The sequence below is a fragment of the Rhipicephalus microplus genome, chromosome 6 (assembly GCF_043290135.1).
Source record: "Rhipicephalus microplus isolate Deutch F79 chromosome 6, USDA_Rmic, whole genome shotgun sequence".
Classification (NCBI taxonomy): domain Eukaryota; kingdom Metazoa; phylum Arthropoda; class Arachnida; order Ixodida; family Ixodidae; genus Rhipicephalus; species Rhipicephalus microplus.
The window spans coordinates 110,748,068-110,765,088 of NC_134705.1; the positions used below are offsets into that span (position 1 = coordinate 110,748,068).

The window sequence follows — 17,021 nt, forward strand, 5'->3', positions numbered from 1 at the left end:
CTACATTAACGTTTCTGCTGCAAGGCCGTGAGTCACTTTCATATCTTACATGCCTATATTTATAATTGTGCACATTGTCTTTAACGCTCCGTGGTCGTGACTTTCAAGTAAGTCTATGAAAAAGTCTCACTGCTAAAATTATCATACAGTGCTTTACGAACAATTCGTAAAGGACATGGCACTAGTCAGTCGTTATGCCCATAGTTTGGGCCTTGTTCTGCTTCTAGCGTTCCTATCATTTGCATTGCCTCCCGGCGTAAGTAAAGGGTATTGTGCCTTTGACGCCGTGCTAGTAAATAAACAGCTTTCGCAGGCTTGGAATAGCGTTAATTTCACAATGTTAATCAATACAGTGTTCCTTTTATTTCATGACGAACAGTATTTCTAAGTAGTATAGTATGTATATGGTTCCTGGAAAATATCGTGTGATAATGCCTACACAATGATTGTAATGTTGCTGATGTTTAGTCAAAATTACCTGCCAGACCAAGCTGCGTCACCAATAAGTGGTTCCTGCATGTGTCCATGCCTATTTACAAGGAACATGTTTAGCTAAAGCATTACGTAATTATTGATGTGAAATTCAAGAGTAGATATACAAAAAAAAACTTTCATAAGCACCTCTGCAAACACGTTGTGGTTTGCCCACCAGCTTCATTAGGAACGACGCTCGAAATTCGTTGCAATAGGGAGCATGCTAACAAAATACTAGTGATAACATAACGAAAATGATGATGCCATAATAGTTTAAAACTAGTATCTTCTTTAAAACATGCTACAACGGTTTGTCATGTGAACAAATGATGTGGCATCTGTTTATGCTTACTTTTTTTCTCGGGGAACTTTAAATAACAGCTGTGCAAAAAAAATGCGCTGTAATAAAAAAGGCGGAAAAATATTACACGTTGTTCAAATTACTGGCGGTAGCACACATTCCTGTTGCCACGTTATCTGCGATTCATATTTCGTGAAAAAAAATCGAAGTTTCTGATGCATCTTCATTTCAAACTAACTCCACATTCCAAAACGTAGGCTGGAAATAGCAACAATTGCTGCCATTGTAGAAGGTTATTTGTCTTCAATTACTGTTACTATTGCACAGAGAGCTCCCCCGTGTATGACTATAGTAATCGGTACGTTAGCACGAGAGAACACTTTTGCGTTGCACCACTTCATACGAATTTGTTCGTGACGATGATGATCATAAAAACACAAGTGTGGTTTGCGTGTCTGTGCTGCTATATTTGGGGCGTAGCTGTAACAACACTCAAAAATATAACGAAGTATACGCTTCGTGGTACATATGTAAACTTTGACTTTCACTTTTTCAGTTTGACCCCGTTGCTTTGCGTTTTCTAGTGCCAGGTTTTCAGCAGCTGGTGAGTATATACAGCTTGCACGTTTAAAGTCAGAGTGCATATTTGATGGTCAGAGCGTAAGCATAGTTTGACTAAGAAAGCAAACTGATGGTCACGGTTCTTATTTAAACCAAAAGTGTTTTATGTCAGGGTTTACCAAAACTTCAGTGGTCTAACTCAATCACAATAATGACGGCCAAAAAATACAAATGACAAGATGTTAAAAAAATTGCCCCGTATCTGCATGTAATCACCAAGTGTCATCGAAAGATGGTAGTCTTGCGAGTGGAGAGAGTGAACAAGTATTTGATGTTCTGCGCGATAAAATTGGTGAATGGTATTTTGGAGGCGCTGCGTTAGAGTGCCTCGAGCGTGCAGCGGAGGCGAACGAGCGCATCAAATCACGTCACACGTGAGACATGAGCGCCACCTGGCAGTCTTCTTGCAAAACGAAGCGCATGGCTCTGAGACGAATGTGCGTGCCCGTCTCAGAGGTGATAAGGTACGGAACGCAAGGCGACGGGTAGGTGCCACCACCATCGCTTCTTAGCAAATCGTTGGAAACACTCACCTTTTCGTGCAGGCATTGGATGGTCAGCGCAGCGCGATAAGCGCCACGGTCCTTAAAATTACTTATGTATGCATTTTCTAGTAAAAGATGTACATGCAGAATATATACGTGTTGGTATAGTGCCCCAGACTTGCACAGTGATTGCTTATTATTTGACAATTGCACAAGTATGAACGCTACATCTTGAGCAACATTGGTGGGCGCGGCGGATGGGGTTGGCCGTTTCAAGTACCCGGTGCCGTTAAAAGTAGGCAAACAGACAAATGAGACAGACATACCAACAATTTCGCGTCGAAGGTCCCCAAGAAAGATTCTCGTCTTTAATAGCTTGATCAATTAAAGTTAAAACCACCACCACTCAGGTCACCACCAACAGGTGCCGGGCCGCGCTATCCTTTGCGCCACGGTCACACACTCCAGTGGCTCTACACTGTAAAAAAAAATTACACTGAGGTGGGAGTGAAATGCCTCTCGTTTAGGGACCCCCTTATCCGGAGCAATTTTTTTTCCGGAACTCCAGAGTGAACTTTTTACACTGGCCGGCCGGAGGAATGGCGTGGCGAAGTTGGGGTACTTTTAACAGATATTGCGATTCGGCCAACCGGAGCAATCGCGTGGAACCACCAGAATACTTTTTCATGGCGTTTCCCTCCGACTGGCTGCAGGGACTACTTGGCATTCTCAGAGCATTTTCCGCTAGTTTTTCACCCCGGCTATACGGAGCTCTTATATGGCACCTTCAGAGTTTTTTACGAATGTGCTCAGATTGAGGTGGATCAGTATTATTGTTAAAAGTTCTTAGCGTTAGAAGAATTATTGTTTAAAGTTATATTCTGAAAGTGTCAAGCGTTTCTGAAATGAAGAAGTTCTTCATTCTCATGCAAGCACTGCGGAGTTGCTGTGTATTTTTTTTCAAAAAGCTCTAGCGCAAAAAAATAAAAAAAACACTACAGTTACTCTTGTTATCAAAATATATTCAAAATAACCTCCAGTTTTCGATCGATGACCCAGCATTCAAGAAGGAAGACGAGTAGAAACAAATGTGCAGAAAGCACCAAAAAACACAAGAAACATCCCATAAAATCAACAGCAATAAGCGCAGCGCTTCGGAATGAAGCTCAGAATTTAGCAAAACACTGCACCACAAACGAACGAAGTGGAGTCATGGAAAACAGCTGTTCACGATCCCCGAAGAACCATTTTATCAGATTCATTGACGAGGCAAGGGTTGAGCTGATGGCTTCCTGCATGACCCAGCGAAGAAATTATACGTGACCACTGCTAATCATGCGAGAGGCACGAACGCTGAGGGCACTTAAGCCATGGGTACCTCTTTAAACCTTTACAACTTGTGAGTCCATCAGAACAACTAGGTTCTGAAACCGACCACAAGAAAAGAGAGAAAAAAGCAGGACAAGCATTGAATGTCAAGAAGCAGATCCCATTTACTCCAGTGTCGGACCGCCACTAGTTGACTGAAACACACTTCTGTTACACGAGCGAAGTTCAAAACGGGCGAAAGTTTCCCATGTATATTTGTAAATTGACTTGTGTTGAAACATTGAAAAAGATTGTTTCACTAATATCAGTGAATTTGGGTACACTAAGAAACCGCATCAGGAATCGCTCTCCCGATAATTTTTGTTTTATCGAATGTTATTGCTAATTATTGGAGTCGTACGTTTGTATCGTAATACGTATAGCATATTAGGCTCTTACAGTTTGTGTGGTTTTGGACTGTACCTTTATTCTCCTTTGCAAAATAATCTTCGAGAGAATTATCCGTTGTTTTTCTTTTTTTAATTTGGCCTGCCTGCTTTCTTTTGATACTTGTCTTAGTGAACATTTTTTTAAAGTAGCAGTTCCATGAGCATGCATTGCTTCAAAACGAACATCCTCAAGCAAAAATATTTTTCACTACTACGTAACATAATAAATTAGCCATAAAATGTACAAGGTTTACGCCACCTTTGGCAACTGCATTCTAAACATATACAGACAGAAATATGTGGAGGTCGACCAGTTTACTCAACATACAGGTCCATTCAAACTTCCACAGGTTATGGAAATTGATTCACAAAGAGGCGTCACGACGTTTCCACCGCAATTCTAGGTATTCTCCCCCCCCCCCCCCCCGTCCTGTTCACATGCCAGCGTTGTTGCATTGTCCATGTCAAAACTAGGTCTCGTATTTGAGCCCTGTTCATCGGAGAGATATAAAAGGAATCGTTTTTATTTCAGGGAGAAAGTGGGCATGAAGTCGAACATTTAGACTATACTAAAAGTTTGATGAGGAAAAATTATCTCCCGCCTTCCCCATGGCAGGAGGACTGAAAGGAGAAAAAAAAATGCAGCAGCGTTTTAGTACCCTCTTTCATCAACAAAGAAAATACGGCTAGTTTCTCGGGAAGCAGCCTTCTCTTTTCTTTCTTTCTTTTATTTATTTATTTCACTACCGTGTCCCCACTGTCCTACGATGTTGAGCCGGGCTGTCAAATGGGTTGTAGAGATGAGTGTTTCTCATTTGAATCTTTTCCACTACCGTTCCCCCCCCCCTTTCCATAGAAACATCGAACACCTCATAAACCAGTCTGACAAGCAACCCCTCTCTTATTTGCGCGTTCCTCGTCACTGGTCACCAGCTTCTTTTTATCTTCCTTTCTAGTCCTTATATCAGCTGTCCCGAATACTTCTAGATTGGTATCACAGATACCACGTATACAAGTAAAATAATATTTTCTCCGAATGATTGAGTGCATGCATTCCAAAAGTCTGTACCAAACGCAGTGCCGTAACTCAATTTACTGCATTTATAAAAAAAATAACACTGATTTCTGTTATTCATGTTTTATTAGCTCACCTTACATTACACATCAATATAATTTATATGCAGTGGTAAACGTTCGCGTGGCATTTATTTATTTGGAAAGTAGAAAAATATTACCATTTTTGTATGATGACTAGACCGAAAAGATTTTTTAACCAGTGAAATTTACCCATACCAATTATTACCTTTTTATAGAAATAACCACCACTCACAATACTTTCTAATACTACTTATCTGATCAGCGTTCCAACTATTTCAGTGGCGGGATTAAAATCACCGAATCTATGTTAAGGAAGAAAAACGCGTGGTCTAAACAATGCATTATGGGTATTATTATGGGTACTATTATTGATAACCTTTGTGGTCATCAACCAACATTACACAATCTTAGCAGAACCTGATGAGAATAACAAACATAAATCAAGAAGAGCTCACTCAGCAGTTTCGCGCCACACCAGCGACCTCCAGGTCACTGAACACATGCCAGATCACAATGTGTCGTTCGCTGCCAGAAATCATCATGCGATGAAACTCCCTTCTGTCGATGACAACCTTCGTTGCTAGTTGTAGCAGCTTGCGGCGTCAAGAAGGTGCACAGAACGATATCCTTTTCCCAATCACTGCCGGACGCTTCACGCGATCCTCACTGCACTGACTTGGTCTGCGCCATGTTGGTTTGTGGGGAACGGCTGGCCTGCGAGACTGCCTACTTCTCCCCTCCAACAGCCAATTAAAGTCGCTGTGCGATACGCCAAAGTAATTGCGGAGCATCCACCGGAGCAAAAGCGATGCACTGCAGCATTAGCGAGCAATCAAAGGAGCATAATCAGGAAATTGGCCCCGTTTCCCTCCGGTCGCCACCGTCCGTCGCCCACCGGAGGTAAACAGTGGAAAACGAATGAAGTTGCTCCGATGCATTCCCTTTTCAGCTACGCCACCCGAGCAGAGCAGGTGCAATCTCTCAATTCTTCCCAGCTTGGTATATTTTCTTTACAGTGAAGAAACACGCCTTTTATACGCACCACTTTCCCCACAGTGCTTTTGTACGGTGGTGCGTTATGCGCGTCTTGCAGCAGTAACTTGAAATGATCTTCAAGACCGTGGCGTCAGCATCCGTCTCATTCGGCATGTTTTTTTCGCCCCGCCGCGGTGGTCTAGTGGCTAAGGTACTCGGCTGCTGACCCGCAGGTCGCGGGCTCGATTCCCGGCTGCGGCGGCTGCATTTCCGATGGAGGCGGAAATGTTGTAGGCCCGTGTGCTCAGATTTGGGCGCACGTTAAAGAACCCCAGGTGGTCAAAATTTCCGGAGCCCTCCACTACGGCGTCTCTCATAATCATATAGTGGTTTTGGGACGTTAAACCCCACAAATCAATCAAATCAATCATTCGGCATGTTTCTGAATATAGTTAACTACATAGTGAACCATATTTCTAATATTAGATGTGAAACTTTGTCAACACATATAGAACGTACCGCGAGGTGGCCACCTTAGCTGAAGGCAGCCTAGCTCATATCATTCACGCATATAAATAAAGATTCGTGACGCACACCTCCGTGTTCAACAGTTGCGGTCACTCTGAGAAAATCGCGCCTGAACTACAGGAGACACTGAACACGTGTTTAATTTTCCTCTAGTCTGGCAGTCGCGTTCAACACCTCTTTAACAGGCCGTGCGATGGTAGCCCTCGCCCAAGTTCGGCGTCGAGACAGTCCAGTGCGGCTTCGAGTTTAACCATAGACAATTACATATACGACGTGGATTTGCAAACTCCCGAGCGAAAAACTCCCACTGTAACCCAGCGTTCACGCTTCTGATGAATAAACGAGCACGTCTTCATTGGTGTATTGCCCCCACGGCTCCGCAGTGATCTCGCCACTATGTCTGTATTTACAGTTCCCTAACATTCTCTCGTTGTATGTACATGGTATTTTCAGTTAGCCGCCGTAAATTCGCAGCCATATGTATTGCTAACTGTTGTTGCGTTCTTAATTCTTAGCGGACGAGTTGTCAGCAGTACGATTTAACCAATTTCTGCGTCATCAACAACTTCATGATAATAAAATATTTTAGGGACGAAGCTTCTAAGTCTTTGGGTTGGTCCTTCTACTGTTGCCGGGCCGTGACCGCCTAGTTTATGGATGAGTCAGTAGGTGGTTCTAGTGGGAATTATAGACAGACGGACAAACAGACACACAGACACACACACACACACACAGAGACACAGGCACGCACACACACAGACAGACAGACAGACAGACAGGCAGGCAGACAGACAGGCAGGCAGACAGGCAGGCAGGCAGGCAGGCAGGCAGGCAGGCAGGCAGGCTGGAAGGCAGGCAGGCAGGCACACAGACAGGCAGACACCGCCAAGATTAACAGCTTACCTGTAAATCCCACTGAAGCTTCGCCCCATTCATTAATATTCACTCTGTGGATATGCTGTTATATTTTTGTAGGTCCTAATTTTTAGCTAGGGCTCCCACCTGAATTTGCACAAACAGTTTCACTGTCCAAGAAATCTAATTACTGTGTCTTTGCAGCGTCGAGGTGACCAATGCGTTTCCAGCAGTCAGTGTGGTGGCTTCACGTGCTGCTTGGCCAGGGGCAACGCCAATCCTACTTGCCAACCTGCTGCAAGACTTGGCCACCTATGCAGCAGACTCACTAGTCAGAATTTGTACTTTCAGTTTTGTCCTTGCCAGCCTGGAGGTAATCCCATTCTTTAGAAAATTCCGCCGTGTCTACTTCTTTCGCGCGGTTGATGTTGCCTTGTTGTTAGTGTTTGTATGAGGTATAATTCACTAGGCTGACCTACCAGGAACGTAGAAGTAACGTCAATCAAGCTTGGAAGTAATGTCAAAGTTCTCATCAATTAACACCAAATGTAACTTTTGAATGCGTACGTAGTGCTGTTACTATTACAAAATATAACAAAATATATTACGAAGCTGGTGTAGTACTATTGTTGCGTGTTAATAATGTAAATATTTCATTCTTAGCTTATTCGACACATTTTAAGCTAAAACTTGAATACTAGAAAGTTCAATAAGAGCGCTTCTCAGAATCGATGCGCTAGATTCTAGTCGGCAGTTTAGTTTCTATTCTGAGCGTATGTTGATATTCACCAAATGCCACACCATACCAGGCACTTGCATAACGCTTTTCTCCTATCGTTTCATTTCCTGTTGAAGAAAATACGCATTTTGATCACACAATGAGTCACGCTCATTGGCAAACGCTGTGAAGAGGACAGCCATCATGGCTGGGTTGACAAGGACCTACTGTGCAGTAATACTTTAACAGTTCGAAACACCGGATGGCGAAAATGAAGTGAAAAAGAAGGGGCGGGTTACCATTATCTAGCGCACCTAGAAATGAAACCATGCAGAAAGTATCGGCGCAAGACATTCTCGACTCGGCCAATCCCCTTCATTGGGCACGTGCCATATTCGGAGGAAAACAACAACAATGACAATTCCAAGACAAAAAATGCGATTCACTCGCCATTGCAAGGGAATGCACTCGCGTACTCCTAGTACTCCCTAAAATAGTTTAATGACACTCCTTGCTTTTCTTTACCTAAAAATGCTAAAGTTAATTAGTAGTTTCTCTGCCAATAAAGTAGATAAAACGTTTATTAGACTCATTCTATGCATTTTCTTTATTAGGTTAAGATAAACAGTTTCTAGTTCAACAAATTTATTATATTTATGGAGTTCGAAATAGTTCGTACAGAGGACACGAAACTGAATATATCAGTCAATAATAGTTTACTTGGCAGCATCAACTAGGGATAAAGTTCAGGCTAAAGAGCACGGTAGCCGACAACCTCATGCATGTCCCTCTGTAACAATTTGTATGCTGCCCGATGAGCAGCTAGCATGAATGTCAAAACAAACGTTTCTTGACACCTTTACGTACCGATATATACGAGCCCTCAAAAGATTACAATTTTTACAGGTGCCATTCATGTCTTACACAGCATTCCAGCATCCACGTAACAAGTTGCTTACACGACATATATTACTGTACTCAAAAAACATAAAATACACATATACACGCTTCCATTTCTTTACTATCTACAAAACAAGACATCTACAGTACGTATAAAAGCTTCCCACAAACATGTTGTGGATGCTCTCTATCATTTCGTTCCCACATCTCGTGGTGACTGGCAGGGAGACTTACGCAATTATTATTTGCATTGTGTGCATAATCGAATATCAGCACTGTTCCTGCAACTTTCTCTGCTCTCGCTTTCTTGTCTTAGTGTTACGTTCAGTAACATCAGTGCATGAAAAATGGTGAGATTTGAATGATTCTCTCGCCAGGTATAATCTCAGTTTCGGTTGTGCAAAGTTGTGAAGCTCAATTTGTAGATAATAGGCAAAGGTTAGGTTTGCGGGATTTTAATAACCATGCAGTTCGCTACAATAGATGGCGACATTGTGCACGTAAGCGAACTAAACAGTGTTTTCAAGAGACGTGATATCGCACGAAAATTCATAAATAGTACAATGTCAAACGCCATCTATAGCTAATCAGCTAAATAGCATAGTCGATGAGAGGTAGAGAAATTTTACGCTCGATATAAACTCAGTGAAATGCTCAAAAGATTTCACCTAACACCACATACGGTTATTTCTTCAGTTTGGTATTGCACAGGCGACCAGCGTTTTTTTCTGCAATTTGCGCGGTTATTCAAATTTTCGAAAATATTCGAGCCAGCCCAAGTTAGTACGCAAATATGACAGGCGTAGCTCATATTCAGAGCTGTTCGAGCTTCGAAAGTTGGTACAGTTTTATGATTACCTAAATAACACCAGGCCTTCCGACATTCCGTTCACAGAAAATACCAAGATAGCTTGTTAGATGTGATGCAGCTCTTTGGCTAGCCTGTGTATCGCTGTCCCTCCGTGCGTCAATACACGCGCGCTGCAACGTGCTCTCCTCGCCCCAGATGTTGGAGTGGTACCAAGTAGGTTACGGCGCAGCTGCGCATAAACGTCATGCATCCTCGCTGTGCACGCTGACGTCACTCTCCCTCGCCTGCCGCGCACTCAGCGCAGTGCCGCAGCTAACACCTCGTCTGCTCGCCCGCTACACCTGCCTTTACCGCAACTCGCTCCGCTACCACCACCTCCTTTCGCTACACCGCTGACTAGTTGGCTCACGTGCAATAAACCTGACGTGCCAGCCATAGCGACACGTATGTCAGTCATGGCTTCAAACGAATATTCTTGCACTGACCGTGGCACCCGCGTTTGCGCCATTCAACTCGCGATGCTACTCATGATGCCTGCCCACCCATGGTGTACAAAAGCGTTCGTAATGGGGCTTCCTCTGTTATTTCATTGAGTCCTCATGCATAGCGGTAATCATCGAATTCCATGATCCATTCTGCCCTATGGGAAGTATTCTTTGAGTTGAATTGACCATGGATGGATGAATATGGCTGTACCCTTTAGATCGGGCGGTGGCTAGCGCCACCAAGCCGTAATACCTAATGAACCAAAAACTATATTTATTTTTTTCCTTAAAAAAGAGTTTGAGGATTCGTACTTTGCAGTGAAGAGTTTAATTTTCACTCGTGCCTTGACTCTAGCCACCAATCAGATAACCTCCTTCTAGTTAAGTCTACCCGCTTAAAGTTTATTTTGCCCTCCCGGTCCCTAAACCCCAGTGCTTTGAAAAACTCTGCGCCATCATCCTGAACTATAGGGTGAAGCCCTTTACAGAACATTATCAAGTGTTCGGCCGTTTCTTCTTCCTCTCCACACGCACTGCATACTGTGTCTACCCCTTCGTATTTGGCCCGATATGTCTTGGTTCGCAGTACTCTCGTCCTGGCCTCAAACAGTAGAGAACTACCCCGAGTATTATCATAGATCCTTTCCTTGGCAATTTCCTGCTTAAAAGTTCGATAGAGATCTAGTGCGGACTTCTTAATCATGCCCATTCTCCACATGTCAGTCTCCGTTTCCTTCACTTTCTTCTTAACCGATAGTTCTTTTTGGTTTGGCCACCTGCTGTTTTCTAAGTATTTACCAGTCAACTTCCTGGTTCGCTTCCTCCATTTTGTATCGACATTCTTCATGTACAAGTACCTGAAAACCTTCCTAGCCCAACGCTCTTCCCCCATTTCTCTCAATCGCTTCTCAAATTTTATCTTGCTGCTAGCTTCTCTGCCCTCAAATGATGTCCATCCCATATCACCTTGTACTCCCTGATTTGGTGTATTCCCGTGAGCTCCTAAAGCAAGCCTACCTATTCCACGTTGCTTAATTTCTAATCTTGCTTGAACTTCTGATCTCATGCACAAGACCGCATTGCCGAACGTCAGCCCAGGAACCATGACCCCTTTCCATATTCCTCTCACAACATCATACCTATTGTAATTCCACAGTGCCCTATTTTTCATGACTGCTGCATTCCTGTTACCTTTAGTCGTCACGTATATTTCGTGTTCCCTCAGATACTCGGTCCCATTGCTTATCCATACGCCCAGGTATTTGTATTTATCTGTTATCTCTAGCGTGACCGCCTGTATTCTAAGCTCACTACCTTCGTTCTCATTGAAAATCATGACTGCTGATTTTTCCTTACTGAATTTAAAATCTAACCTATCTCCCTCATTACCGCAGATGTCCATCAATCTCTGCAAATCTTCTTTGTTGTTGGCCATTAGCACTATATCGTCTGCGTACATTAATGCTGGTAGTGCCTGATCAATAAGTTTTCCTTGTTTGACTAAAGAGAGGTTGAAGCCCAGTCCACTTCCCTCTAATTTTGCCTCTAATCCTTGTAGGTACATCATGAATAACAAAGGTGACAGGGGCCACCCCTGCCTAAGCCCCCGTTTTACCTCTGCAGGCTTGGATACCTGTTTTTCCCACTTTATAACTACCTTGTTACCTTTATAGATACCCTTTAAAAGATTAGTGACTACATGTTCCACGCCTAGTGTGTCCAGTATTCCCCACAATGCCTCTTGAACCACGCTATCGTACGCTCCCTTGATATCCAAAAATGCTAGCCACAGGGGCCTGTGTTCCTTTTCTGCTATTTCGATGCACTGCGTCAGTGAGAACAGATTGTCTTCCAACCTCCTATGTTTCCGAAACCCATTCTGCAGTTCCCCCAGCACCCCCTCATCCTCTATCCACGCCTGCAGTCTTTCCTTTATAATCTGCATCGCCAGCCTGTAGACCACTGATGTCACTGTTATAGGACGGTAGTTGTTTATGTCAGCTTTGTCCCCCTTTCCTTTATAGATCATGCTCATCCTGCTAAGTTTCCATCCATCGGGAACTTCACCATCGATTATTATTGTGCTCACTGCCTCTCTCAAAGCCTGCTTAGACTTCGGACCTAATGTCTTTATCAGCCTAATTGGAATGCCGTCTGGGCCTGTTGATGTACTATTAGGAACCCTTTTCTCAGTCCTTTCCCACTCTTGTTGTGAAAATGGAGCCATTGCACCACTTGATTCGTCCTTATTTATTGTGGTGCATAAAGTACTTCTTTGTTGAAATTTTTCTGTCACTTTTGTTCTTATATATTCATGACTAAGAAATCTTAGCGCCACAAAACGGAGACAAAAGAAAGAAACGTGGACAACACGAGCGCTAATCAGCGCTCGTGTTGTCCACGTTTCTTTCTTTTGTCTCCGTTTTGTGGCGCTAAGATTTCTTAGTCATGCATCGTTACCAACCCGCCCAACTCGCCGCACTCGTCAGTCTTATATATTCAATAGCTTCGTCCCCTTCTAGCCTAGCACCTTGGGCTATAGTTATAAAATTCTGCTCTAGGCTCGTCTCATTTCTTAGAGAATTTAGATGGTTCCAAAATTTCGCAGCTGCCTTTCTATCTTTTTTATGTACTTCTGCCAGCCACTGAGCTCCCTTCCTTCTAATCTTTTCATTGATCAGAAGGGATGCATCCCTTCTACAACTTAGAAAGGTTGCCCATTTTCTTTCAACATCATCTGTCGGTTCACCCCGCTGCTTAGCATGTCTGTGTTCCCTAGAGGCTTCCTGCCGTTTTGCTATGGCTCTCTTAACTTCCTCATCCCACCAACTTTTGGGTTTGTGTCTTCTTTTCCGGGGTGACATGTCACGCGTCTTAGCAAGCTCTAGCTCAAAGAGTCTAATTAGATTCGTGTATGTCCACACTGTCTTATTATCCTCCGTGATTACTTTCTCAATTTGTTTAGTGGCTACTTCAACTTGCCTTTCTGGATAAAAATTTTCCTGTAGTTGCTCATCTTGTCTCTTTCATACTTTCACTGCTCTTCCAAAACTTAGCTTGATACGTTTGTGATCGTTACCCAGACTTCTGGAGCCACCTTCATCTGTGTGCATTCCCCTGAGCTTATCATACATCCTATGTGACATCAGTGCATAATCTATCGTCGACTGAACCCTTCCTACCTCCCATGTTATTTGCCCTTCACACTTCTCGGTGCTGTTGCAAATGATCTAATCAAGCCTTTCACACATATCCATGATCATTTTGCCTGTCGGGTCGGTATACCCATCTATATCTTCTATGTGCGCATTCATGTCTCCTAGTATGATTATCTCGCACTCTCTTCCTAACTCCTGAATGTCCTTTGATATACACTCTAACATTGTCTGGTTTTCCTCTCTGGCCTTTGCTCCCGTCCACAAGTACACGAAACCAAGGAGTGTCGTTTGACCTGCCACTTTCCCTTTTAGCCATAAATATTCCTTGCACTCCTGCTTGACCCTTTGCCAGTCTGTACTTCTATGAATGAATGCCCCAATACCACCCCCCTTTCTGCTGCCTTCTGTTCTATTACAACATTCCCACGTGTAGTCCGGATTGTTCGGAGGTTGTTTCATGTCCCCGAGATGTGTTTCTACAAAACCGTATACCATCGGCCTCTCTTCCCTTAGCTGTTCTTCTATCTCTTCCCACTTCAGCCTGTTCCTACCACCCTGCATGTTAATATACCCTATGTCTGAATTGGCTCGGCGCTCATGGCTACGTCTATTTATGCTCCGGACTCTACCTATCTTAGATATTGGTGCCACTTTGGAATCGTATCTGTTCATACCACCTGTCGAAGAGTCTCCCTGGTTGTTTTTCTCGTTACTAGCTATCCTGCACCCCGAAGGGCTCGCTTGCCCCCCAAAAAAGCTACTGCGCGTCCTGCAAGTCGCCAACCCTCCTCATGACCTAGCCGCCCATCGAAGTGAATTCTGCCTCGTTGAAACCCCCCCCCCCATCTATGCACCTCTCTGTTTATTTCCACCACCTCAAAGCCTTTCTCTCGACTCATCCGCCATATCTCTTGGTTTGCATTGACCACCGCTCTTTGCAGGTTGCTATCACGCACCGGTACCTCCGGTATCGTGCATATCATCACTACCTGTACCTTAGGAGAAGTGGCGCGCATGTCATCGACGCCTTTCGCCAGTGTGGCTGCTAGTCCTGCTGCATCTCCATTTAGGACATCGTTTAAACCGCCTGAAATTATCACGAGGTTTCATCTATCAGCTGCCGTTTTGAGCTTTGCACTCGCTTGCCTCATGACTGCTTCCAGCTTGCGTCCTGGGAACGCCCCTACTGCAACCCTCTTGTCACCTCTTACCCTCTCTTTGATGGCTTCTGTGCGTCGATTTAAATTCGAGTCCCCGGCGATTATCACATGCTGTGACTTTTCAGCTGGAGCCTTCTGCACCTGGGGGCTACTTGCACCTGTGACGCCGGCTGCTTTGTTCTCTCCCTGCCCCACCACTACCTCGCTGAAGCTGGGCCGTGCAACAGTTGAACCGGCTAAACCTGTTTTTTCCAAACTTGCTTGCTTTTCCTTCTCCACCGTTCTGGTTGCCGGTTCCCTACTGTTCTCTCGGTAGGTCACTTCTTTGTTCAGCTTCACTAGCGCTTCCTCAGCGGACTTCAGTCTTTCTCCCATTGCCCTCGTTTTCTCTTGCTCTGTCGCCAACTCAGTCTCGAGCTTGGCGATTCTCATCAGCAGTTCACTCTGGGCAACCATCATTTTCTTCATTTTTTCCTCGACCTCACATTGCCTACACTTCGCGTCAGCCTCTTCTCCATCCGCTTCTACGCTTGGGTCCACTTTCAAACCCACTCCACATCCTGAACACTTTACAGTCTTTTTAACCATGCCTTTCTGACACCAATTGTCCCTATACTCGATAATTACTAAACTCGAGCCCTGCACTACGAGAAAAAAAAAGTCTAGGCTCTACTACAAAAATGTGCGTGTTCAATGTACGCGCACCTCCCCCACGGGGTGGCAGAAGAAAAAAAAACAACAAAAAATTCAAACACCCACACCCGCACTAACTAATAAATACCTGGTGACTGGCCCCCGAAAAAGCCGTACCATAAAATAAGTGCTACGAAGATTTCAACCACTGCCTTATAATTATAAAGACAAGCTCAAAACATGCAAAAACACTTATCTGCGCAGTCGATCCGGAGCGCTCAAAAAACACGTCCATCCACCTTGACAGCCCGACCTGCTCACCATTTGCGGAAAAGCGAGCGCCACCTGCCGTCTAAACAGGGAAGCAGCGCTCGCGCTTTTGGTTGGAAAGGCATTCGTGAACTAACATGTGCTAGGCAGCGTTCGGCGGCTCGCGTGCGCTTGTTTTATTGATTTAGTGTTGTTTCTTTGCCGGAAACGTGCGCTTCTTACGGAAACAACATGATAGAAGAAGAAAACATCCCGTTTGCGTTTGTGGAAACGGGATGGAGCGAGGATTTTTCGCGTTGCAGCCTGAGCAACGACGACGTGTGGCGATACCTACACTCCGCTACTTCGACCGTTCGCCAGGCTCATCGCGGCTGGTCCTTCAAGGAAGAAGGATACGTCAAACACTTGAAGTTGAACCTCCAAACATCTGATGACGAACTAGATAGATATGTGGGGTTTAACGTCCCAAAACCACTATATGATTATGAGAGACGCCGTAGTGAAGGGCTCCGGAAATTTAGACCACCTGGGGTTCTTTAACGTGCACCCAAATCTGAGCACACGGGCCTACAACATTTCCGCCTTCATCGGAAATGCAGCCGCCGCAGCCGGGATTCGAACCCGCGCCCTGCGATCTGATGACGAACTAGGTCTGGTGAGAGCGGCGTGCGCACCGTCCATGAAGTCCGGCGTGTATGTAACAACGGCATGGTTCGTCGTGGCTACCGGTCGCATCGTTGGAGCGCACTGCGACTGTGTTGCTGGGTGAGATATTTTGATTTTACTAGCGTCTGTAGTGCAAATCACCGATTGCCGAAAATGTGTGTAAACAAATGTTGCGCCTTGGGCGCCCACGGCGAACCGTCGGCATTCTGTCTCCTCACAGCAGCTACCCAAGCATCTCTCTTTTCGGCACGTAGCCTCGCGGACGGGAACCTGTAGAAATGCGTGCTTCCTTTCTGAGTAAAATAATTCGTGCAGCCGTAGGCCACACAGTGCGCTGGCATTTCTGTACGCTGCTAAAGCGAGGCGACTTAGTTCAGTGACGGCACAGAGATGCACGAGTGACGGCCGGCCCGGCTCGTGTTTTCCAACCAGAACCAAAGCGCCCATAGAGGGCGCCAGCTGCGCCGTTACCGCGCATGCGCAGAAGCTTTTCCGCAAATGGTCAATTGCGTCGGTGGCGAGGCCACCATCGGGTTGGTTCAACGCATGGTGAGTGCTGCAGTAGCAAGTAAGAATAGGAAGCTTATCTCAATTCTGACGTCATGCTGCATATCTTCTAAGCTGAGCGGCACGATGCGATTCAATGACAGATGCCACTGTGATGTCATTGCCTAAAAGAAGTCCCATGTTTATTGAACAGCCGCTTCTTATAACTTTACACCAGTGGCGTCAAAGGGCAGCACACAAGTGCTTGGACTGAACAAAAATAGCGACAACATGCAGCCTTCAAAAAAGAACGCCTCGAATGAGTAATCTATATTGTCTTTGTGACCAATCAAATTTTGCTTTCCAGCTCATTGCCATCCGAGAAGACGCCGTTGTATTCCATCTTGAAGCAGTCTTCAACCTCCTCTCGGTGCCTGGGTAGTTTAAACCAATAAACAAAACAAACTTGGCGCTGTTTTAAGTTTATTTCAAGCCGAATGCGCACATCCTGACGACTGGTCTACTTAAAGACAGCAATTTTTCAGCACACCTAACGCACATTTAGGCATGTTAGTATGTTCGTGCCGATTAGCCTTCCTGCATGTTTACTCTGAATTCTGCCGCTACCACGGGACACTAG

The 17,021-nt window shown here is 44.8% G+C and overlaps 1 protein-coding gene across 1 annotated transcript; it reads left to right on the forward strand.

Annotated features, from left to right (window-relative positions):
* Positions 1–102: 102 nt before the first annotated feature.
* On the forward strand, positions 103–16,871 carry LOC142765425 (uncharacterized). The gene is made up of 4 exons (XM_075866415.1): positions 103–256; positions 1,332–1,379; positions 7,299–7,467; positions 16,749–16,871. The coding sequence occupies exons 1-4, from the start codon at positions 176–178 to the stop codon at positions 16,787–16,789; spliced, it is 339 nt and encodes a 112-aa protein (XP_075722530.1). The 5' UTR covers positions 103–175; the 3' UTR covers positions 16,790–16,871.
* Positions 16,872–17,021: the final 150 nt, after the last annotated feature.

What these genes read in the sequence shown, in the direction of transcription:
- LOC142765425 (XM_075866415.1), top strand. Translation starts at nt 176, where the DNA reads ATGGCACTAGTCAGTCGTTATGCCCATAGTTTGGGCCTTGTTCTGCTT. An exon ending in CATTTGCATTGCCTCCCGGC is followed by an intron (nt 257 to 1,331) that starts GTAAGTAAAGGG and finishes TCACTTTTTCAG; the next exon opens with TTTGACCCCGTTGCTTTGCG. An exon ending in TTGTCCTTGCCAGCCTGGAG is followed by an intron (nt 7,468 to 16,748) that starts GTAATCCCATTC and finishes TTTGCTTTCCAG; the next exon opens with CTCATTGCCATCCGAGAAGA.